At 60.1% G+C, this 18,024-nt stretch overlaps 1 protein-coding gene across 8 annotated transcripts in view; it reads left to right on the forward strand.

The window, feature by feature from the left end:
• The first annotated feature begins 3,967 nt into the window (after window positions 1–3,967).
• SRCIN1 (SRC kinase signaling inhibitor 1) overlaps window positions 3,968–18,024 on the forward strand; it is a 59,266-nt gene continuing 45,209 nt past the window's right edge. For all 8 annotated transcript variants that reach the window (XM_055697783.1, XM_055697790.1, XM_055697784.1 and 5 more), the window contains exons 1-3: window positions 3,968–4,309; window positions 4,530–4,705; window positions 15,105–15,388. In XM_055697783.1, the coding sequence (XP_055553758.1) occupies window positions 4,588–4,705; window positions 15,105–15,388 (402 nt within the window). In that variant the 5' untranslated portion in view covers window positions 3,968–4,309; window positions 4,530–4,587. The remainder of the gene's footprint in view (window positions 4,310–4,529; window positions 4,706–15,104; window positions 15,389–18,024) is intronic.

Raw genomic sequence — 18,024 nt, forward strand, 5'->3', positions numbered from 1 at the left:
CCCACTCCTGCTTAACTCTTCCTTGCCTCTCTGAGCATCCTTGGCCACTCGGCACGGCAGGTCCCCGCTCCTCTTTCCAGCGCTGGAACTCGGTGTTGCTGCCGGCTCCCGAGCAGCATTGCTCGCCCCAGGAGCGGAGTGCTCCGTTAGCCCCCGATGGCTTGGCATCTGAATGATGTACAATAGACCTACTGTGTGCGGTGTGTTAGGGCACTGCATGCGTGAATATTGCTGTATAGACTGCGTGCCCTGAGCCCGGCTGCGAGCAGACACAAAGCTGTGCTGTCTGTCCCGGCTTGGGGTGGGCGGGGGGAAAGCAGCCATAATTCCCACTCAATGACTGTCCCACTGTTGGGATTGTAACGGCAAAGAGCGAGGCTTCATTGTGCTGGGGGCTTTAGGCAGGTGTTGTGAGAAGCCGTTGTATGTCTGAAGGGCTTACAGCTGAAGCAGGAGCATGGAGAGGTAGCGGGGAGGAATTGGCAGGTGTGTGGGGAGGGGAAAGTGCTGCCCAGCAAGGGGAAGGGGGCAAGGGGGCACGGAGCAGGGCACCAGGCATCCTTCTCCCCTGCAGGCAGGTCAGGCGCTGGTGCTGTCTGGAAACAGCTCCTTGAGCAGCTGCTGAGAGCAAAACCATGTCTGGTGTTGCAGGTGTAAATGCAATGTCTTACTCCGACGTGTTAGCTGCTTTTACCAGCCTCTCACTGGGAATTGCCTGGCTGACACACAGCTGCTCTGCCCGGCTGATCCCGGCCCGGGTGAGGACAAGGTGTCACCTAGCAATGGGATTTTTTGCGTGCACAAGTGACTCTTGCCACCACCCTGCCAGCTCAGGTTTGCGCTGCAGGCAAGTCATAGCCTTGGAAATCCCCAAAGTGGGAAGACCTACCTTCGGACTTAAAAGCTGGAGTTTGTTACTGAGCAAGCCTAGGTGGGCTTTTGGGGTGCAAGTGTAAAGGTGCCCCTGCCCACGGCGACATCAGGACCATCCCTGTGGTGTTGCTGCCCCAGTGCCAGGCACAGGGGATGCTGCTGGGACCTGGGATGGTGCCTGGCACCCGCCGTCCCTGCAGTAAGGGAGGTGGTGGAAGGGTCCTGGGATAAACCTGGGTGCTCGGTGCTGCCTCTGGCTCCTGCCCCCATCCTGCGGCACCTTAGTACCCTGTGTGATGGGGATGTGCTCCTCTGCCCCCCAGGATGCTCAGCATCACCTGCATGCCCCATGCTGGGCTGCGGGACCCAGGACCCCCTCATGTGAATGGATGTGCCCCTCAGGGCGAGGGATGTGAGACAGCGATGGCTGTGCAGGCGAGCCCTTCCGAGCAGCTCTTAAACTGCAATAATGCTTATTTACTCATCATCGGCAGAGCAATCAGAATTGAAAGGTCACCCCATCCTCTGGCCCTCCCTGCAGCGGGACTGCGGGAGTGAGCCAGGTTTCAGGGATCAGCAGGAAGGACAATTAATCCTTGCTGCCAGCGGTAATCATGTTTGCTTTTTTTCCAGCATAGCATCCTCCCATCACTAGATGCTCCTTGTGTTTCCAAACCTTCAGCTTTAGCTCTAGCAGCCCTGTACTGTCCCTGTGGCAGGGAGCACAGTGCATCTTCCCTGCTGCTCTGGGTCCTGTCATGGCTTGGCGAGCTTCCCAGCCCTACCACTGACCTGCCCTTTGGCCTTGGTCATGTCTCCTCACCTCTCTCCTCCCAGCTGCGTTGCCTGCATCGACTCAAAGCTCTTTGGAGCAATCCTACCTCTTCCCCATGGTGTTGGCCCAGCGCAAGGTGCACTGATTCACATAGCGCACAGGCTACAGGTAATATAGTCACAATATAAATGCAGAAGGAGAGATGCCCTTGGCCCCAGGCTAAGGGAGGGAGGGGGAAAAAGCTCACCCTGTGTGTGTGCGGTGTGCGGGAGCCAGCTCAGCGCTCTCCAGAAGTGCTCAGCAAAAAGAAGCGTCATTTTCTGGGGGGGGGTCGTCATGGCAGAGCATGCAATGAATCCTTGCCTGCCTGTGCCAGCCGTGACTCATGGCTGCGGCTGTTGGAGAGCCTGGAAGGGCTCCAGTCAGGAGCTCAGGGCTCTGGAGTTTCTCCCTTCTTGCCCTGCCACTGTGGGGCTCTGAGTCAGGAGCACTTCTGTCACCCCATCTCCATCTGTGCCTCAGTTTCCCCATCTGCAAAATGGGAATCAAGCCTACCTGTGGGTCTTTGGAGTGAGGTTTCCTGAGCCCTACAGTCCTTCCTACCCAGGGCTGTCCGGGCTGCGGTGTCAAGGCTTGAGTGGTTGCAAGTCCCTGAGATAACTCTTAGGACACCAGGATGAGCTGGCTGGAGAGAAACACTGGGAATGGGGGACAGATTAAAAAAGAGGTGAGTTTGCAAAGCCAGCACTGGAATAGAGGGGAGAGACCTAGAAAAGTGGGAAGGACTGAGGCAGGGGGGGCTCCATGGCACGAGGGACCGGCGCTGGGCAGAGCACACGCTGCCACAAGCTGGAATTGCTCTGCTGCGGGTGTCGGGAGAAACTCCCTGGATAGGCAGGCAGCGTGCAGGCAGCACACAGGCAGCAGAGAGCCATCGCCTGAGCAGGTGAGCCATTTCTCTCCAAACAAGGTGGTTTAATTGGCTTCCATCTAGTTGACGAGCAAAGAGCCCTTCGGTGGGTTTTTAAATCTGGGCAAGTTTGGATTCTCAGAGCAATGCAGAGGCCACCGTGCTTTCAGCTGGATATTTAATACTTTTGGCAGGTAGAAAGGCAGCTCTTGGCTCTCCAGTAATTGTGACTGGACACCAGGGTGTAAGTGTCCCCACAAATGCATGTGCAGGTGGTTTTGGGGTGCAGCTGGCATTGCTGCTGCCCGGGGGGCTGCTGGAGTTTGCTCTTAATTGCATTGCATCGGCGTTTGGGTGCTGTGCGGTGGCAGCTCAGCTGAAGAGGATCCTTGCAGGACAGGTCAGGGCTGTGCCGGGGCGTCGTGGTCCTGCAGGACTGCCGTGGGTTGTGCTATGTCTGAGTTTTGGGGTACCCGTGGCTGGGTCAGCATCTCCCCAGGACTTTGGGGGAAGAGACATGTAAAACCATGGGCACAGCAACTGTCTTCATTAGCTTGGATGGATGAAGAGCAGCTGGCTTGTGTCTCCAGCATCTTTCAGGTCTTCATTCCTGTTCCTCCCTCCCTGGGGGCAACCTGGGCAGCCCCCCCCCAGGGCCAGCCTGGCCACGGGGATTTCTGGGCAGCTTTGAGAAGGGTCACTCCAAGCCGTACAAGACCCCTTTTGAGCCAAGTCAGGTCACGGCATCGTCAAGGGCCAGATCCAGCGTCGTGTCCTGGGGACAAGACTTTTGCAGAGGGGTTTTTCTGTGAGCCCTGGGCGGCAGCTTCGGGTTTTCCTTCACCTGAGCCCCCCAGGGCTGGCACAGGAGCAGCTGTGGGCCGCCCTTGCAGACAGAGTGGGACTCAGGGTGGCCGTGCCCAGAGCTGGGCAGCTTGGTGGCATCGGGGAGGCAAATGTGCTCTCATGTCCCCAGCACCACGCGGTCCTGGTGCCCTGTACACGTACACCCTCCAGGCTTGCACCCAGGGCCGGGGGGGGTTGGGAGCATGGGAAGGGCTCAGTGAGTGGCACCGGCAGCCCGTGGCACGCCGATAGCCGGTGGCACGTTGCTGGTTGGTCCTTGGTTTGGCAGGGCAGGGAGGGGGCAGCGCGGCAAGCTGCAGGCAGTGATGGCTGTGCATGGCTGTGCACTGGCTCCTGGCTCCCAGCCCATGTGATGTGTTTGAGGGGGCACAGTGACATTTCAAGAGGAAGAAAAAAAAAAAAAATACCCAGAGACCCACTGGGAGCTCTGAAAAGCCTGAGCCAGAAAAGAAAGCAAGAGAGACAGACATCCGCGCAGAGCGGAGGAATAAAACTGGGCAGGGGGGGAAAAGTTGCCAGGGCAGGGAAAGGATGTGAGCGAAAGTGCTGGCTTGGAGCCGGGAGGATGCGATGGCCGCTGGCAGGGGAACTGTGGCGGTGAATGTCAGCCATGGAGACAGCCCTGCTGCCCACCCGCCGGCCGTGCGCCCCTCGCTAACCCGGGCACAGAGCGGGGGACCAGCAGCCACAGGGAACCGGGGGGCAGCAGGCTGCTGGCTCGGGATCTTCTGCATCCATCCGCCCGCCCGGGCACCGGCACCGCTCCGGCTCCGCTTTCCCGTGCGGAGGATTCGGCGCTGGATGTAAGGGGACAGTTGCCGCACGGTTGAGCGCCGACCGATTGCTGCGCGCAGGCTTCCTGGAGGTCACTGCCGTGTAATAAGGTCGGTAACAATCCACCTAGCTGCTCACTTGCGCTGCATACATGTTTAATAATGAACTGGTTCTGTATTTAATTAACATAAACAGCTAACGCAACTTGATACGTCTCCTTAGATTTAACTTGACAGAGACGGCATGTTGCTTTAAATACCAAGTGATTAGTAAAACCATCTTTCATTTGGTTTAAACATATGCAATAAGATGCATGTGTTTGTCACACAGATTTTGGAGCCGTGCTCCGAGCTGTCTCCCAGTTCCTCTCGGCTGCCTGGGTACCACCATGCTTCCTCGCTGGGCAAAGCATCCCTTTGGCGCTTCCCCCAGAGCGGTGCCGAGGCTGCCGGAGCAGCAGAGACCCGCCGAGCCCGGGGACTACAGGCTCTCTCCGTTGCTCATGGGTATGGACTTGGGGGGGGACACGGGGGGGATGCAGGCTCCGGAGCCACCGGGGGATGCTGGTCCCTTGGGGATGGTCCCAGCCCTACGCAGGTGGGCTTTTCCCCGGGAAGCGATGGCGAGGGCTGGGGTGGATGCTCGGCGCTGGTGGGAGGAGGCGGGCAGGGCTGCAGGCAGCTGCTGCTGCCCTCCTTTTGCTTGAATAAACCTCGTTGCCTGCACCGCTTCTGACTGGCGCTGGTGGAAGGGCTGCGGGGCGGAGGGGCTGAGCTCTCCCTCCGACGTGCCCCGGTGTGGGGGTTAGGAAGGGCAGGAGGGGGCACGAGGGTTTGCTCAGCGCCAGCAGGAACAGGCAGGGGGATGGCATCTGCCTCTGGGGACGGTGCGGTGGCCTTGGCCTGGTGTCACCCACAGCATCCCACTCTGAGCTGGGGTGTACTGGGGGATGCGGTGCCAGCCGGGGAGCCCTGCGGGGGCTGGGCACCTCGGTGTCCTCACGCCTGCAGATGCGGAGGGACACGTCCCAGCAGCACCCCTGTGCCACGGTCTGTGCACCCGGGGTCTCTGATCAGCTGACAGTGAAGCCCCGTCTGATCTTACCACCATGTTTTCCAATTGTGAGTGCGTTTTCCTGCATTGTAAGAGGCTTTAGACGCAAATCTGAGCAATTTTTTCCCCAGTATTTTTGATTTTTAACTAGCTGTGACTAACCAGGCTGGCACAGCAGGCTGTGACCAAACGCCTACATGCTACCTGTGCGCTTATAAATAGGGTCTGTTCTCCATACCCCATTCGGAGTGTTCCTGGGCTCCTGACCCCCTCCATAACACCAAAACAGCTTCTTCCAGCCTCTCCCCCGCAGCCGCCAGAGCAAAGCATCACCCCATCTCCTGGCAGGAGTCACCCAAAAAGGCACTGCCCCCCCAATTCCTGCCCAGAGGCTGCGGGAGCAGGGCTTGGTGCTGTGGCCAGACCTGCTGAGCTCCAGGCTGTGTCCAAGTACCTCGCGATGGCAGCAGGAGCCAAGTCTTCAGAAGAGTTGGCTCCCCCCGTGCCAAGGCAGAGATGGGCTGAGGGTGGCTCTCCCTGCAGCAGCCGGCATCGCTGCAGCCCCCGACATGCCGAGCCGGGGAAAATCCCCCTCCCAGGTGCTTTCTCCTGGAGCTGAGCACTTCGGTGACTCCAGCTGGAGGCTGTAACCCTGAGCTGCAGGGCAAGGGCTGGAAAAGCCATAGGTTTGGCTTGAATTCTTGCCTTAGTGGCTTTCTTCAAGCCCCTCTCCCAGCAGGGATGCTGGAGGGGTGGTTCCCTCCCTCAGCCCTGCCGTGCTCTTACAGATGAATTTGCTTTTGACGAGGTTGCAGCATGTAGTCAAAGCTCCTGTCAGGCGGTTTCGGCCTCCCGCCGGCGAGCGAGCGGTTAGCATGGCTGCACTAATGGCAGGAGATGAGAGGAAGTGATTAGCTTGCTTGAAAAATTGCACCAAGTGCATTTCGCCAAACTGCAGGGCTGGCGCGGTGCATCGCCGCACGCCGGGCAGGAGCATTGCCTGCTCTGCCAGCCTGGCCCTGGGCTGCTCTGCCCGCATCTTTCCCCTGCGTGGGAGCTTTGTGTCTCGTCCTGCAGCCTTCCTCTCCATCGACTTGTTGCGTTTTGTCTCTGCCTTTGATCTCCAGCTCTCCGAAGCAACGCTTGCCCGTGTTTCCAAGCCAGGGCTGCTGGCGTGCATCCCTCGTGGCCGTCCCCAGGAGTGGGATGTAGCCCCGTGCCCAGCTCTGGGCTTTCACCCCACCAGGCTGGAGGGTCCTACCGACAAAGCCCCTCTCCCACTGCCAGACCCACTGCTCCTTCGCCTTTCTCCGGTCATGGAAGCGACAGTGGTGGCCTTGCTCTGTTGAGTGACTTCGCTCAGGGGCTCATTAGAGGAAGAAATAATCCTGGCAGGAGTTGGGTCTTGACCTCAATGTGTGTCCCCTCCAGCTCACTTTCCTCCTCCTCTCTGCCAGCCCCCCTCATGGCTACTCCCCACGCCTCTGCCCTCTTGCTCTGCTTGCAGAGAGATGAGAATAAGAAACGAACCCAAAGCCCAGCTTGTGGGCTCGGATGAATTCCTGCCTCCAACCGAGCAAACCCACGCAGCTGCAGGTGATGGGTGAAGGCTGGAGCAGGAGCCTCCTGCTCCCAGGGCACCGGCAGCCGCTTTCCCGAGCAGTTTTGCACAGCATGCGGACACACATCTTCCCTGCCCTCTGCCACATGGAGAGCTGGTTTTGGGGCCGTTTCCTTCGAACCAGCCCCAGCCCCCCATCATCACCATCACCCCGCCGTGCTCTCTGTCCTCCTGCTGACTCTCCCCACGTCCCTCCCTCTGCTCTGGGCTAAGAGGAACCATCGATTTGATGTCTTGAGAGGGCAGTTTATCGCTTTCCTGATGCCTGATAGATTGGAATTGATTTCCAGAGCAATTTGCTCGAGCAGCTCAAGGCGGGAGTGCTGGGAGCCGTGCTGAGACCCGGCTTTGCAGGAGCGCGGTGGGGACGGCGTTGTCTCTGGGGCCGTTTGGGAGCTGTGGCACTGGTCAGTGTGGGAATCCTCCAGAAGGACCCGTGGGGCAGGGAGGGTTCTCAGAGCAGCATGAATTCACCTGCCTGCAGGGGAAGAAGGGATGGATGGAGACGGCAGCTCTGCACGTGATGGGGGCTGCAGGGTTCCAGGGCCCACTGTTGCCTTGGGCTCATCCCAAGGCTTTGCCCCCCAGGCTGAACAAAAGGGGGGACCCGGCTTCGCAGGGAGACTTGGCTCTGCTTCGCTGCATGACTGCGGGTGAGTCACTGCCCCGTGTCCACGCACACCCCACATGGAGGCAGACGCTGCACTCGCCTGTCTCGGTGAGGCCGTGGGAGTCAGCAGGTACTGCCAAGATGCTGGGAAAACTCTGGGTCCTTTCAGGAGACTGTAAATACTGATCCAGCCAGGGCACCGTGCTGGACACGGCGGTGGCATGTGGCTCTGCTGGTGCTTTCCTGCTGCTCCAACCCTGGGTTTGACCTCCTCACGCCTCAGCATCCCCATCTGCAGCATCCTCAGACTCGTGCTGTCTGCACGTACCTTCCTCCGGGGCAGAGCCTTTCCTCCCCCAGCCCCGTGCCTCAGTTTCCCTCTCCCATTCAGGGTTAAGGGGGATCCCCAGCCTTGGACCTGCCTGGCACAGCCTGGGCTAATCCCATCCCAGTTGCCAGGCTGCCGGCTGCGCCGCCTCGAATTGCTGCTGCTGCGTGGGTGGGAGACGAGACCACAATGTGGCTTGTGTTTATGCTGTGAAGAGCCTGGTCCCTTCAATCCTCCCCTCTTCTTTATTTTTATCTGGCGTCCCGGAGCTGCTGGCATCTCCCCAGCCACTGTGCCATCCCCGCCAGCTGAGGATGCGGCCTCTTGCCAGGACACACGGGGCTCCTTTCTCCTCTGGTCCCCGGTGGGGAGGCTCTGCCTGGCTCTGCCCTGGGCAGGGATGCTCTCCACGTGCAGAGGATGCCACTGTCATCGGCTTCCTGCCAAAGGTTGGGGATGAAGCTGATGGCAGGGGAAAGATTTGCCCCAGCTCTCCCAGCTGTGAGGCAACATTCACACGCCGCTTCACCCTCTACCCATCTTCCTTTCTTTTGCCTAAGTGAGGGCAGGTCCTTTCTGCCTCCCACTGCAGTAGGGATTCATGCTTCCCACCGCTGGGGTGTCCGAGGGGGCCAGGACAGGTGGGGAGGAACCTTCACTGAGGATGCCCTTCCCGCAGGATGACGAGGGCATTCCCAGCCCCCGGCTACATCCTGAGTGATGCCTGATGCTGCCAAGCTCTGCTTGCTGGGCCCATGGCACAGGTCAGGTCACATCTGTGCCACCACGTGTGTTTGGAGTGACCCGGCTCTGCTCTATCCCGGAGCTCGCCCTGGCATTTGTAGATTTGCCAGCTGCTGAGCTCAGCGCTGCAAGGTGGAAGCAGAGCCGTGTAGCCACCGTATGATCAGTCACACAAGGCTTGTGCACTTACGGACCCCCCGATAGCATTGTCAGCAGAGCCCACCCCACCGGGCCTTTGCTCTTCAGCACCACAGCCATCTCCTGACCCTCAGGGCCATCTGCCAGACAGCCACCATGCGAGAGAGCTGGGACGGGGCTGCCTTGGTGCTGTCCCCTCTGGTCCCTGCCCTCCTGCAAGGAAGCACTCAGCTGAGGGTAGGGATGGCGCCCAGTTGGGGCTGGCAGAAGATGTTGAGCAGAGGAGATGGTGCGAGGAGGAGGAGGGACAGGGGCCAGTTCGTGCTTTTCAGCTGCTGCTGCAGTGGGATGACCACGCTGCGAGTGGGCAGGGGACAGGCAGCGTGGTGGCAGGGAGCCCTGCCTGCAAAAGCAACCCCCAGGGCAGCTGCAGGCTGAGGTGGGCAAGGCTGGAGGAGCTCCCAGGGTGTCGAGTCCCCCTTCCCTGGGTGACAGCATGGGAGCCAGCCTGGCGCATGTGTCCTGTCTCAAAGGAGGGATGTGGGGATGGAGCTCTGGGCAGGAAGGTGTTGGTCCCGATCCTGAGCACAAAACGAGCAGTCGGGCGTGCTGGCTCTGCTTTTGGTACTGCTGTCCATGGGAGTTAGGAGGTGAACTCATCTCCCATTTCCCTGTGCACGCGTGGGTGTGATAACACCCGGCGAGGTGGGAAGCAACTGCTGCTTTTTACAGGGCTGGCCAGATGGGATTTCTCCTTCAGTTTGGGTTTTGACAATGACATGGGAATTTATCGGGTTGTTTCTCTGCTCCCAAAGTAAAGGACCTGCTTGTCAGGGCAGTGTGGCAGAGAGATGCCAGCTGGACCTCCCCAAGCTCCAGCCGGGGAGCAACCAGTGTGCACCAAAGCATTGCATGGCTTGTCCCCGCGCAGCTCCTTGTCCCCGCGCAGCTCCAGCAGCATTGGCAGGGCTGGCACTAGCGGGGTGCAGGCAGGGTCCAGGGCACATAGAGGCTGGGGACAAACAGAGCTGGGTCTGCAGGGTCGCATCCAGACTGGCATCGTGCGTGGGCACCGTGCCCCTGCCCGCCATCGAGGAGCCAAGCAGTGTCCTGGCTGTGGGGCCGTGGGGTCTGCGCTAGCCCAGCTGGGAAGTTCCCAATGAGGCGGTCGGCGGGTGGTGTTTTATTTTCCTCGGTTCCACTTGAATTTGGGAGTGAAAGGCACGGCGGGGAGCCCGCTGCCTGCTGCTGAGCCCAGGCTAAACAGCAGGATGGTGCTGCAGGGAGGGATGCTCAGGGATGGGGAGCGGAGATGGGGGAGCCACAGCCCCCACCTCCCAGGGGCTGCCAGGCACAGCGCGGGCATGGGGGCGATTTGTCCCAGGACTGATGTTAATGGTCCCTCGTGGGCAGCTTTGGCGTCACCCGGCTTTTCCCAGCAATATGGTGCCCAGTCTTCATCAGCCTGGGAGCAAGAGGATGGGATGGTGGGGAAGCTTCTGCCCGGCCACCCGCCAGCTTTCGCTCCCCGTGTTGCTCCCTGTGCGAGGGATGAGGAGGGCGTGCAGTGCCCTCGCATTGGCAACGCTGGGTCTGTCCCACTGCCGGCATTCCCATGGGACAGGGACATCGGCCGCCCATGGGCTGGGGCCAAAACAGGGGTGCATTTGATTTTAAATGAACAGATCTGGCTGTGTAAAGCACTGGTGATGGTCGAACCCGTTCGGCACGTGGCGGTGGTGTGGGCAGGGGGTGCGTGGGTCCCCCCACAGTGTGCCGGCTGCCTTGCCGCTGCTGCTGGGCACGGCTTCAGTAGAACACTGGTGGCTGTGCAGCTCCCAGTGCCTCTCGCCGGTGTTTGCTGGCCCCATCATGGGGGTGAGATGGGAACCTGGGGCAGGTCGCTTGACCACCATGCCCCCCATCCCGAAATTAGTACAAATAGAGTGTGGTTGAGCCAAGGACAGGGACCCCCCAGGCAGCAATGCCTCTGAAGGCCCCTTTGCCCCAGCAGGTCCCGGCTCGGGCAGGGGTGGGGGATTTCTGGGGTCCCCCACCGATGTCAGCTGTGCAGCACGACAGGAGTTAAGCACAGCAGGAGCCGTGTGGGCTCTCCCTGCGCTGCCCAGCTATCGCTTCTGTGGCGTGGCAGGGAAGGGGTTAGTGCCGAGCAGGGCTCTGGGTGCTGGGCAGCCTCTGTGGGTGCTGTGCAGGCAGCGGGCTGGCAGTGCGGCAGCCGCAGCCTCTGGGAGGAAGGCGAGAGCATCCTGCTCTTCCCACTGCCTTAATGGCTGGGTGCGGGGGAGGCGCATCGCTCCGAGGGGCTTCTATTCTTTCGCCTCCCTTTCTTCCCAAATGTACTCCCCCCGTCCCCTCCCCTCGCCCCTTTTTGTACAATTGCTTTCTTGGACTATTTTTCATGCTCCGCTAACTGCCATTGCTTTCACGACCCGCGTGAGCCTTGCTGCCTCATGAAGATTTATGAAACTGCAGTAATAAACTGTGTTTGAAAGATCCTTTTTATGATAAAACCCTACGAAGCTGCCGGAGGGGGGGATCCGAGCAGACTATGCCGCCGGCCCTGCGGCCGCTCTGACCCGGCGTGGCTCTCGGGGGGCAGCACCCCCAGCACGGGGCAGGTTTTTGGGGGCCTCTCCCACCCCTGGCTCCCGGAGAGGGAGCAGGGAGCTGGTGGGAAGCTGATACTTGGGCTGCAAAGCACCCGCCTGGAAGAGCATCACTCAAAGCACGGTTGGGTGCTGGTGCCGCTGCTTTCCCAGGAAGGAGGCGATGGCCGCATCCTGCTAGGAGCCTGGGCTGTGACCCTGGCGCGGGTGACACCTCTGCTGGCAGGTAAAGATGGCTGGATGAATCGGCAAAGAGAGCCTCGTTCCTTTCACTTCCCGCTGCTTGGAGAGGGGCTTGCCAGGATTTACCGTGGGATTTTGGCTGTCGTAGCGGCCCTGCACCCGGCCAAGGAGCCGCCTCCAGCCCCTGGAGACCTGGGGGCTGCCTCCCCCTCCCCACCGGAGCAGTCTGCCGGCCGCGGTGGAAGCTGTCCTGCGCCCCCGGGTAAGTGATGGGATGGTCCCTGTGCGGGGGACACGTCCCAGAGGGGCACCCCGTTTGGCTGGGCTGGGGCAGTGCCAAGATGGGCACCCCAGGCAGGATGCGGCCATTGGCTCTCCCACCCCAGTGACCTACTTGGAAGCAGCCCTGGGAAGCACTTTCCCGGGATCTGCTGTCGCTGGCAGCGGGGCAGCCCGTGTGGGTACCACTGCTCCAGCATCCCTGCACAGGCCCTGCCTGGGAGGAAGAGCAATAACTTGGGGAGGGGGGATTTTGGGGGGCAGGATGCGATGATGCCCTTGGGCTGAAGCCAGGAGGGAAGGATTAACACCCTTTTCCCGGGCGTAGCGCCAGGGAGGCATGACCCTGGGTGCTTTAAGGTCTCTTTCCAAAGGACCCCCCAGTTGTTGGCGGTTCCTGTATCAAATTGTCTCTGCCCGCTCCAGGCTGGGATATCTGGAGGGGAGAGGTGGCTGATGTGGGGACAGGTACACGTGTGTCTGTGGTGGCTTTTCCTCCTCTCGCCTTCGTGGGATTCATGGATCACGGGGTTTGTGATGCCGGCGCTGCTTCCCCCCGGCTTGCTCCAGAGCCCAGCAAGGGGTGCGGGAGCGGATGCAGCGCAGCCGGGGCTGGAAGAGCCCCCGATGGCATCCAGCTTTGCTCTGCCCCTGTGCAGATTGTGCAGGGCTTTTCAAATCATCCTTTTTAGTAGTCGGCAGAGAGACAGTGAGCTGGCGCGTTCCGCTCCCGGAGCATGTAATTAGGGAGCAGGGAGCTGCATGCTGATGCGTGGCTCGGCAGCAAGAGGAGGAGGAGGAGGGTGGGAAGGAGCCGGGAATGTGGACTCATCCCAGGGCTGATAAACCCGGGGTTGGTGGTGGCACCGAGGAGGCAGCTGCAGGGAACCAGCCCCTCTTGCAGCCCTCCGGCCCCCATCCGTGCACCTTGCTCCGGCTCAAGGCCGCAGCGCTGCTGCTCTCCCCAGCGAGAGAGAGGAGCTGCAGCTCCTTCCTCCCAGCCTTGCCCCTGCTGCAGCTGGAGGCTTTCAGGGTCCTCTTCATCCCTCTTTCACAGCTTTCCCAGACTTGCCATTCCGATGGGACGTGATAAGGCCTGGGGGTCCCGGTGGCACTCTGGATCCAGCACTGCAGAGGGGCTGGTTTGGTGGGGACGGGCCACGCTGGCACATTGCCTGTGCCAGGGGGATGCCAGGGGTCCTGCTGCCCCCAGTCCAAGCTGAGAGCTCCCTGCCCGCTCCCAAGGATGCTCTAGGGCACCGCCAATGGGCGCCCAATGCTGGGATGGGTGCTGGGTGCTGGATGTGTGCCCCCCCAGCACATCTCTGCTGCTTTGCTGTTGTAGAGCAAGTGCTTGAGCAACCGGCTGAGGGCAGGAAGGGGATTTCTGCCTGCTGGCAGCAAGCCCTCGGTGAGAAACGTGTGTTACAGGGAGCGTTACATGAAAAGAGAGGTGGGAAGGCAGCTGCTGGGGCTCAGCAGGGTGGTACAGGAGAAATTGCTCCGTCTGCGTTTCCCACCAGTGCTGGAGTTGAGCAGAGGCTCCTCAGCCAGTGGTGCCCGGGGACCCCAAGATGATGCTCTCAGCCCTGCACCACACTGCCTTCCCTGCTGGCAGAAGGACCGAGGTGTCCCCTCTGGCATCTCTCCTGTGCTGCTTTCCCTGGGGGATCTCTGGGTGTTTTGCACGTGGCAGATGTGCCACCTTGACCTCCCCTGTGCAGCGGTGGCACGGGGACCCAGCTGAGCGAAGCGGCAGGGTGGGGAGGGACCAGGAGCTTCAGCTCTTGCTCAAATTCTGCCGCCGTTTTCTGCATAAGGGGGTGACGGTCCCCTGGGTAAGGTTGCATTTGGTGATGGAGCAGTGGGGGACAGGAGCTGGACCGGTTGTTTTTTGGAGGAGGGAAGCGGGGACGGAGCTTTGGCGGGGGTAAGGATGTCCCCGTGGCACTTGCTGGGTGCGTGGTGTCCCCGCCTGGCTTGGAGCAAACCCCCTTGTATGACCTTGAGCAGAGGAGTTGTGTCTGTAGCACACGCTGGAGTCCTGTCCTACATTAATAACACAATCGGTTGATATAAAGCTAATATGTTGGGCTGATAAATAATTAAGGGAAAGGAAAAAACCCTCTGCGACTTGCTTAACAGGAGCTTGGGAAAGAAGGGAGGGGGGGAAAAAAAGGACAAGGAGGGAGATGAATAATGAATCAAGGTTAAATGGTGAGCGAAAAAGGGAAGCCTGAACGCGGTGAATCCCTCCAACACACATGCTGCAGTTGCCAAACTAGTTAGTGGCGGCTCGTGGCCTCGGTGCAGGCACGGCGGTGGCAGCTGGGACCAGCAGGGCTGTGTGACATGGGCTCAGACTGCGTGAGACCCTCAGAAGTGGTTTCTTGGGGTGGGGGCCGGTGCCCTGGGGTTGCTTTGCGGTGGGCGTGTGGGCTGGGTAGGGGCTGCGGGCTGGGGGGTGGCCTCATCCTGCAGCCACCGAGGAGGTGCCAGGCGCTGGCAGCGTGCGGGGACTTCCAGGCATTCATTACCACTCGCATTGTGCACGCTCGGCACAACTTCCCTGGAAATTAAAATCACCACATGAAGTTAATGAATTATTAGCAAAAGGGACAAGTCCCTTTCGCCTCACCGCACACAGGACTGCCTACCTGCCCCCTGCCTGCGCTCGCTGCCTGCTCTGCCTGCCCGGGATGGGGTGAGCTCTACGAGAGGGCTGGGATGGGGCAGAGCATCCCTGCGGTGCCCGGTGGTGGTGCTGGGTTTGGTGCCCACAGGCTGGACTGATCCCTGGGAGCAGCAGCTGCGGGGCGGGGGGCTGAGCCCTCCGGCGAGGGTCTTGATGGGCAGACATGAGCCTCCCCCCACCTTGGCCAGCATTTCATTTTCTTTTTGATTTGTCCGTGTGTCCGTGTCTCCCTGTCTGTCTGTGCTCCGGAGCGGTGTCCATCTCCTGTGTCTTGTCTGTGTCATTTTAATGACCCAACGCTGTTTTATTCATGTTTCAGCCTGAACATCGTGGTCTCGGTGACATCCCAGCCCCTTTGTCCCTCCCTCTGCCCCCTGCCCCATCCATCTCCTGCCACTGCCAGCCCCTTGCCCGGGAGCGGGGACACCGCTGCCATCGCAGGATGCTAAACCCTGCACCCACCAGCCCCCCGGTTGTACCCCGTTGAGGGGTGACCCTGCTCCCAGCTAGGCTCAGCTATCAATTCCAGCTTAAAACCCCCTCCCCATCCCCAAATCTTAGCACCCCACCTGTGCCCCACAGCAGCGGGGCTGGCCCTGACGCCGCTCTGCTCTCCCCCCCGTGCAGATCCCGAGAGGACAAGCACCCACATGATCTCGGCAGATGATGCCGAGTACCCACGGGAGTACCGGACCTTGGGCAACGGCACCCGGCGCTTCTCCAACGTAGGGCTGGTGCACACCTCGGAGCGCCGGCACACTGTCATCGCCGCCCAGAGCCTGGAAGCCCTCACTGGCCTCCAGAAGTCGGAGATGGAGCGCAAACGGGATGCCTTCATGGACCATCTAAAGAACAAGTACCCACAGCATGCGCTGGCGCTCCGTGGGCAGCAGGAGCGCATGCGGGACCAGGTAAGGGGCGTCTTCTCGGGGTAGCAGGGGGACATGGGGACCCCATCTCACCCTTTGGGGCTTTCTGGAGGAGAAGAGCCTCACGGGGGGCTCAGATGGTGCACAAAACGGGTGGCTGCTTGCAGCAGCCCTGGCAGGGAGCATCCTCCAGGTCTGAGGAAGAGCATCCCCCATCCCTGGTGGGGAGCATCCCCCAGCCCCAGGGGAGAGCACCCCCTGTATCGCCAGAGCTGGGGGGTCCCATGTGAATGTACCCTGCCATAGGGGGGGGTTGGCTCCTGCTGGCTGGTGGCAGCCATAGGGAGGAGAGGGATGTTCCTCCATACAAAGGACATGCAGAGGGGTGATGTGATGGCCATGAGGGGCAGCTGGCCTGTGGATTTGCCCCATGGGGGGGTGACACTCAGCTTAGCGCTCTGCAGGTTTTGGCTGGGCTGCAAACCCCAGCCTTGCTGGGAGAGGGACAGACTGACCCATGGACTGGTGTCTGCAAACCCTGCTGCATGCCTGGCGCTGCACGGCTCCGCAAGCCTCGGCCGCCCCACGCCGCACCTCTGCAGCCCCCCAGCCCTGAGGCAGTTGCTCCCTGCCTTAGCTCACATGGCACAAAAAGCCTAAATAAGTAGTTTGCCCAGGCAAAGCTTTGCCCCAGCCCGCCCTCACCCCCAGGCTGGCTCTGCGGCACATCCCAGTGCCAGCCCCTGGTGCCCCGGCACAGCCTGTCCCCGCGCGTCTGGGGTGAGGATTTAGCATTAATGGTGTTTTGGGCAGGCTGCTGGTGTGAACACAGGCTTAAATCCCCCCTGCCTGCCCAGCCCCAGCACTCTCCTCTGCGTCCTGGACCCCCCCAAACCGAGGACATTGGTGAAAACCCACAGCCAGCCCTGACCCAAGCAGCCCAATCACCAGGATGGGGATGCTCTCTCAGCCAGGGGGGGTCGGTGCAGCTCCTGGGGCAGAATATCTTCTCCCTCCACTGCCCAGCAAGGTGCCAGGCAGTCTGGTGAGCCTGGGGAGCAGGACGGCACAGGCGTGTGCTGCTGTGCCGTGTGGGATGCGGCAAGGTGTGCCTGGGGTTTAGTACCCACGTCCAGGCAGAGGTGGCCTTTGGTGGCCTGTTCCCAGGTCTCAATCCTACCCCAGGGACCAGCTGGTCCTCGGAGTGGGACAGCAAGTGACACATCCGAGCACCCTCACTGAAAGCAGCAGAGCCCACGGGCCGAAAGGTCCCCAGGGGCAACGTCCATCCCTCGTACCACGGGGTGCCCCCCAGGGCCAGGCAGCACCCCAGGGTGCTGAGGAGCCCACCCCCTCCCCCAGGCGACGGCGATGCCCCGGTGATGCTGTTAGGGCGGCAATAAATCCTCACCTCAAGTGACACTTTTTATAAAAAGGCACAGGGGAGGGTGAGCGCGGAGGAGCCGGAGGAAGTGGCTGGAAAGAAATCTTATATCATCTCCAACTAGACGCCTCCCCGAGGGACGGAGGCGACGGCTCCCAGCCCTAGCGCAGCAGAAAGAAATCCAGCTTTGTAAGGAAACCCAGCAGGCCCCCGGCATGCCGCCCGCGCCGAGGCGGCATCATCATCATCATCATCGCTGCCTCCTCTGAGCTGCTGCCCGCCTTGCACCCCCCCTCACCCATCGGGGCTGCTTTGGGGAGCACCAGGGGTCCCCCCCTGCTCTGCAGCCCCTCTCCTTGCAAAAAGCTCGTGGCTGGATGCAAAGAGGAGCGGCCAAATCCTGCACAGCTGCGGGGATTTGCACCAGCTGAGCATCCAGATTTTGGCTAAGGGCTAATTATGGATGGTGGCTTTGCCATCGCCGTCAGCCCAGGTGCTGCGCAGGGTGCACGGTCCCCATCCGTGTTGCCGCTTGTGAGACGGAGCCCTGACATTTCTAGCCGCAGAGTGATATTTCTCAGTAAATAACTAGGAATCTTTCTCCTATTATTGCAATGATTTAAAGACTTTTTTTTTTTTTTTTTTTTTTATAAGCTGCAGCTATAAAAAATCCAGCTTGTGTTGACTCGGGGTCTGATGAGCTTTGGAGGGTTTTTATAAGGTGAAGGAAAGATGATCTGGGTTCTGGAATTATCACCCGCAGGGCTGTGGGTGCCCAGTAGGACCAGAGAGGGGTCCAGGCATCTACTGGCACCGCTCCAAACCCAGCCAGGTTTTTTGGGGCTCGCTGGCGAGGGGTGAAGGTCACAGCCCTGGGCTGGCTCCCCCCTCCCTGCCCCAGGCAAGGTGCTGGGCAGGGGCACAGCTCCATCCATCAGCCCCAAGCATCTCCCGTTTGCAACTGGTGGGGAAAGAAAAAAAAAACCAACCAACCCAAAACCTATTTTTCTTCTTTTTTTTTTTTTCTCCTTTTTCCTTCTCCCTGCAGGTGGTAAATAATAATGGGGAGAAAATGAAACTAGAAACACAGGAAACCCCAGGTGTCAACCTTTAAATGACATTGGGATACAACACTCTGGGCCTGCCTGAAATGTTTGAAACTCGTTTTGCTATTCTAGGGGAGCCTGGCATGTATTTCAGATCACAGGCTTCGCTATTTTATTTTATTTTTTTTTTAAAATTACATATGAGAGAGTTTGCAAAATCAGAGGTGAATAGAAACATTTCATAAATG

Source organism: Falco cherrug, chromosome 20, assembly GCF_023634085.1.
Source record: "Falco cherrug isolate bFalChe1 chromosome 20, bFalChe1.pri, whole genome shotgun sequence".
Taxonomy (NCBI): domain Eukaryota; kingdom Metazoa; phylum Chordata; class Aves; order Falconiformes; family Falconidae; genus Falco; species Falco cherrug.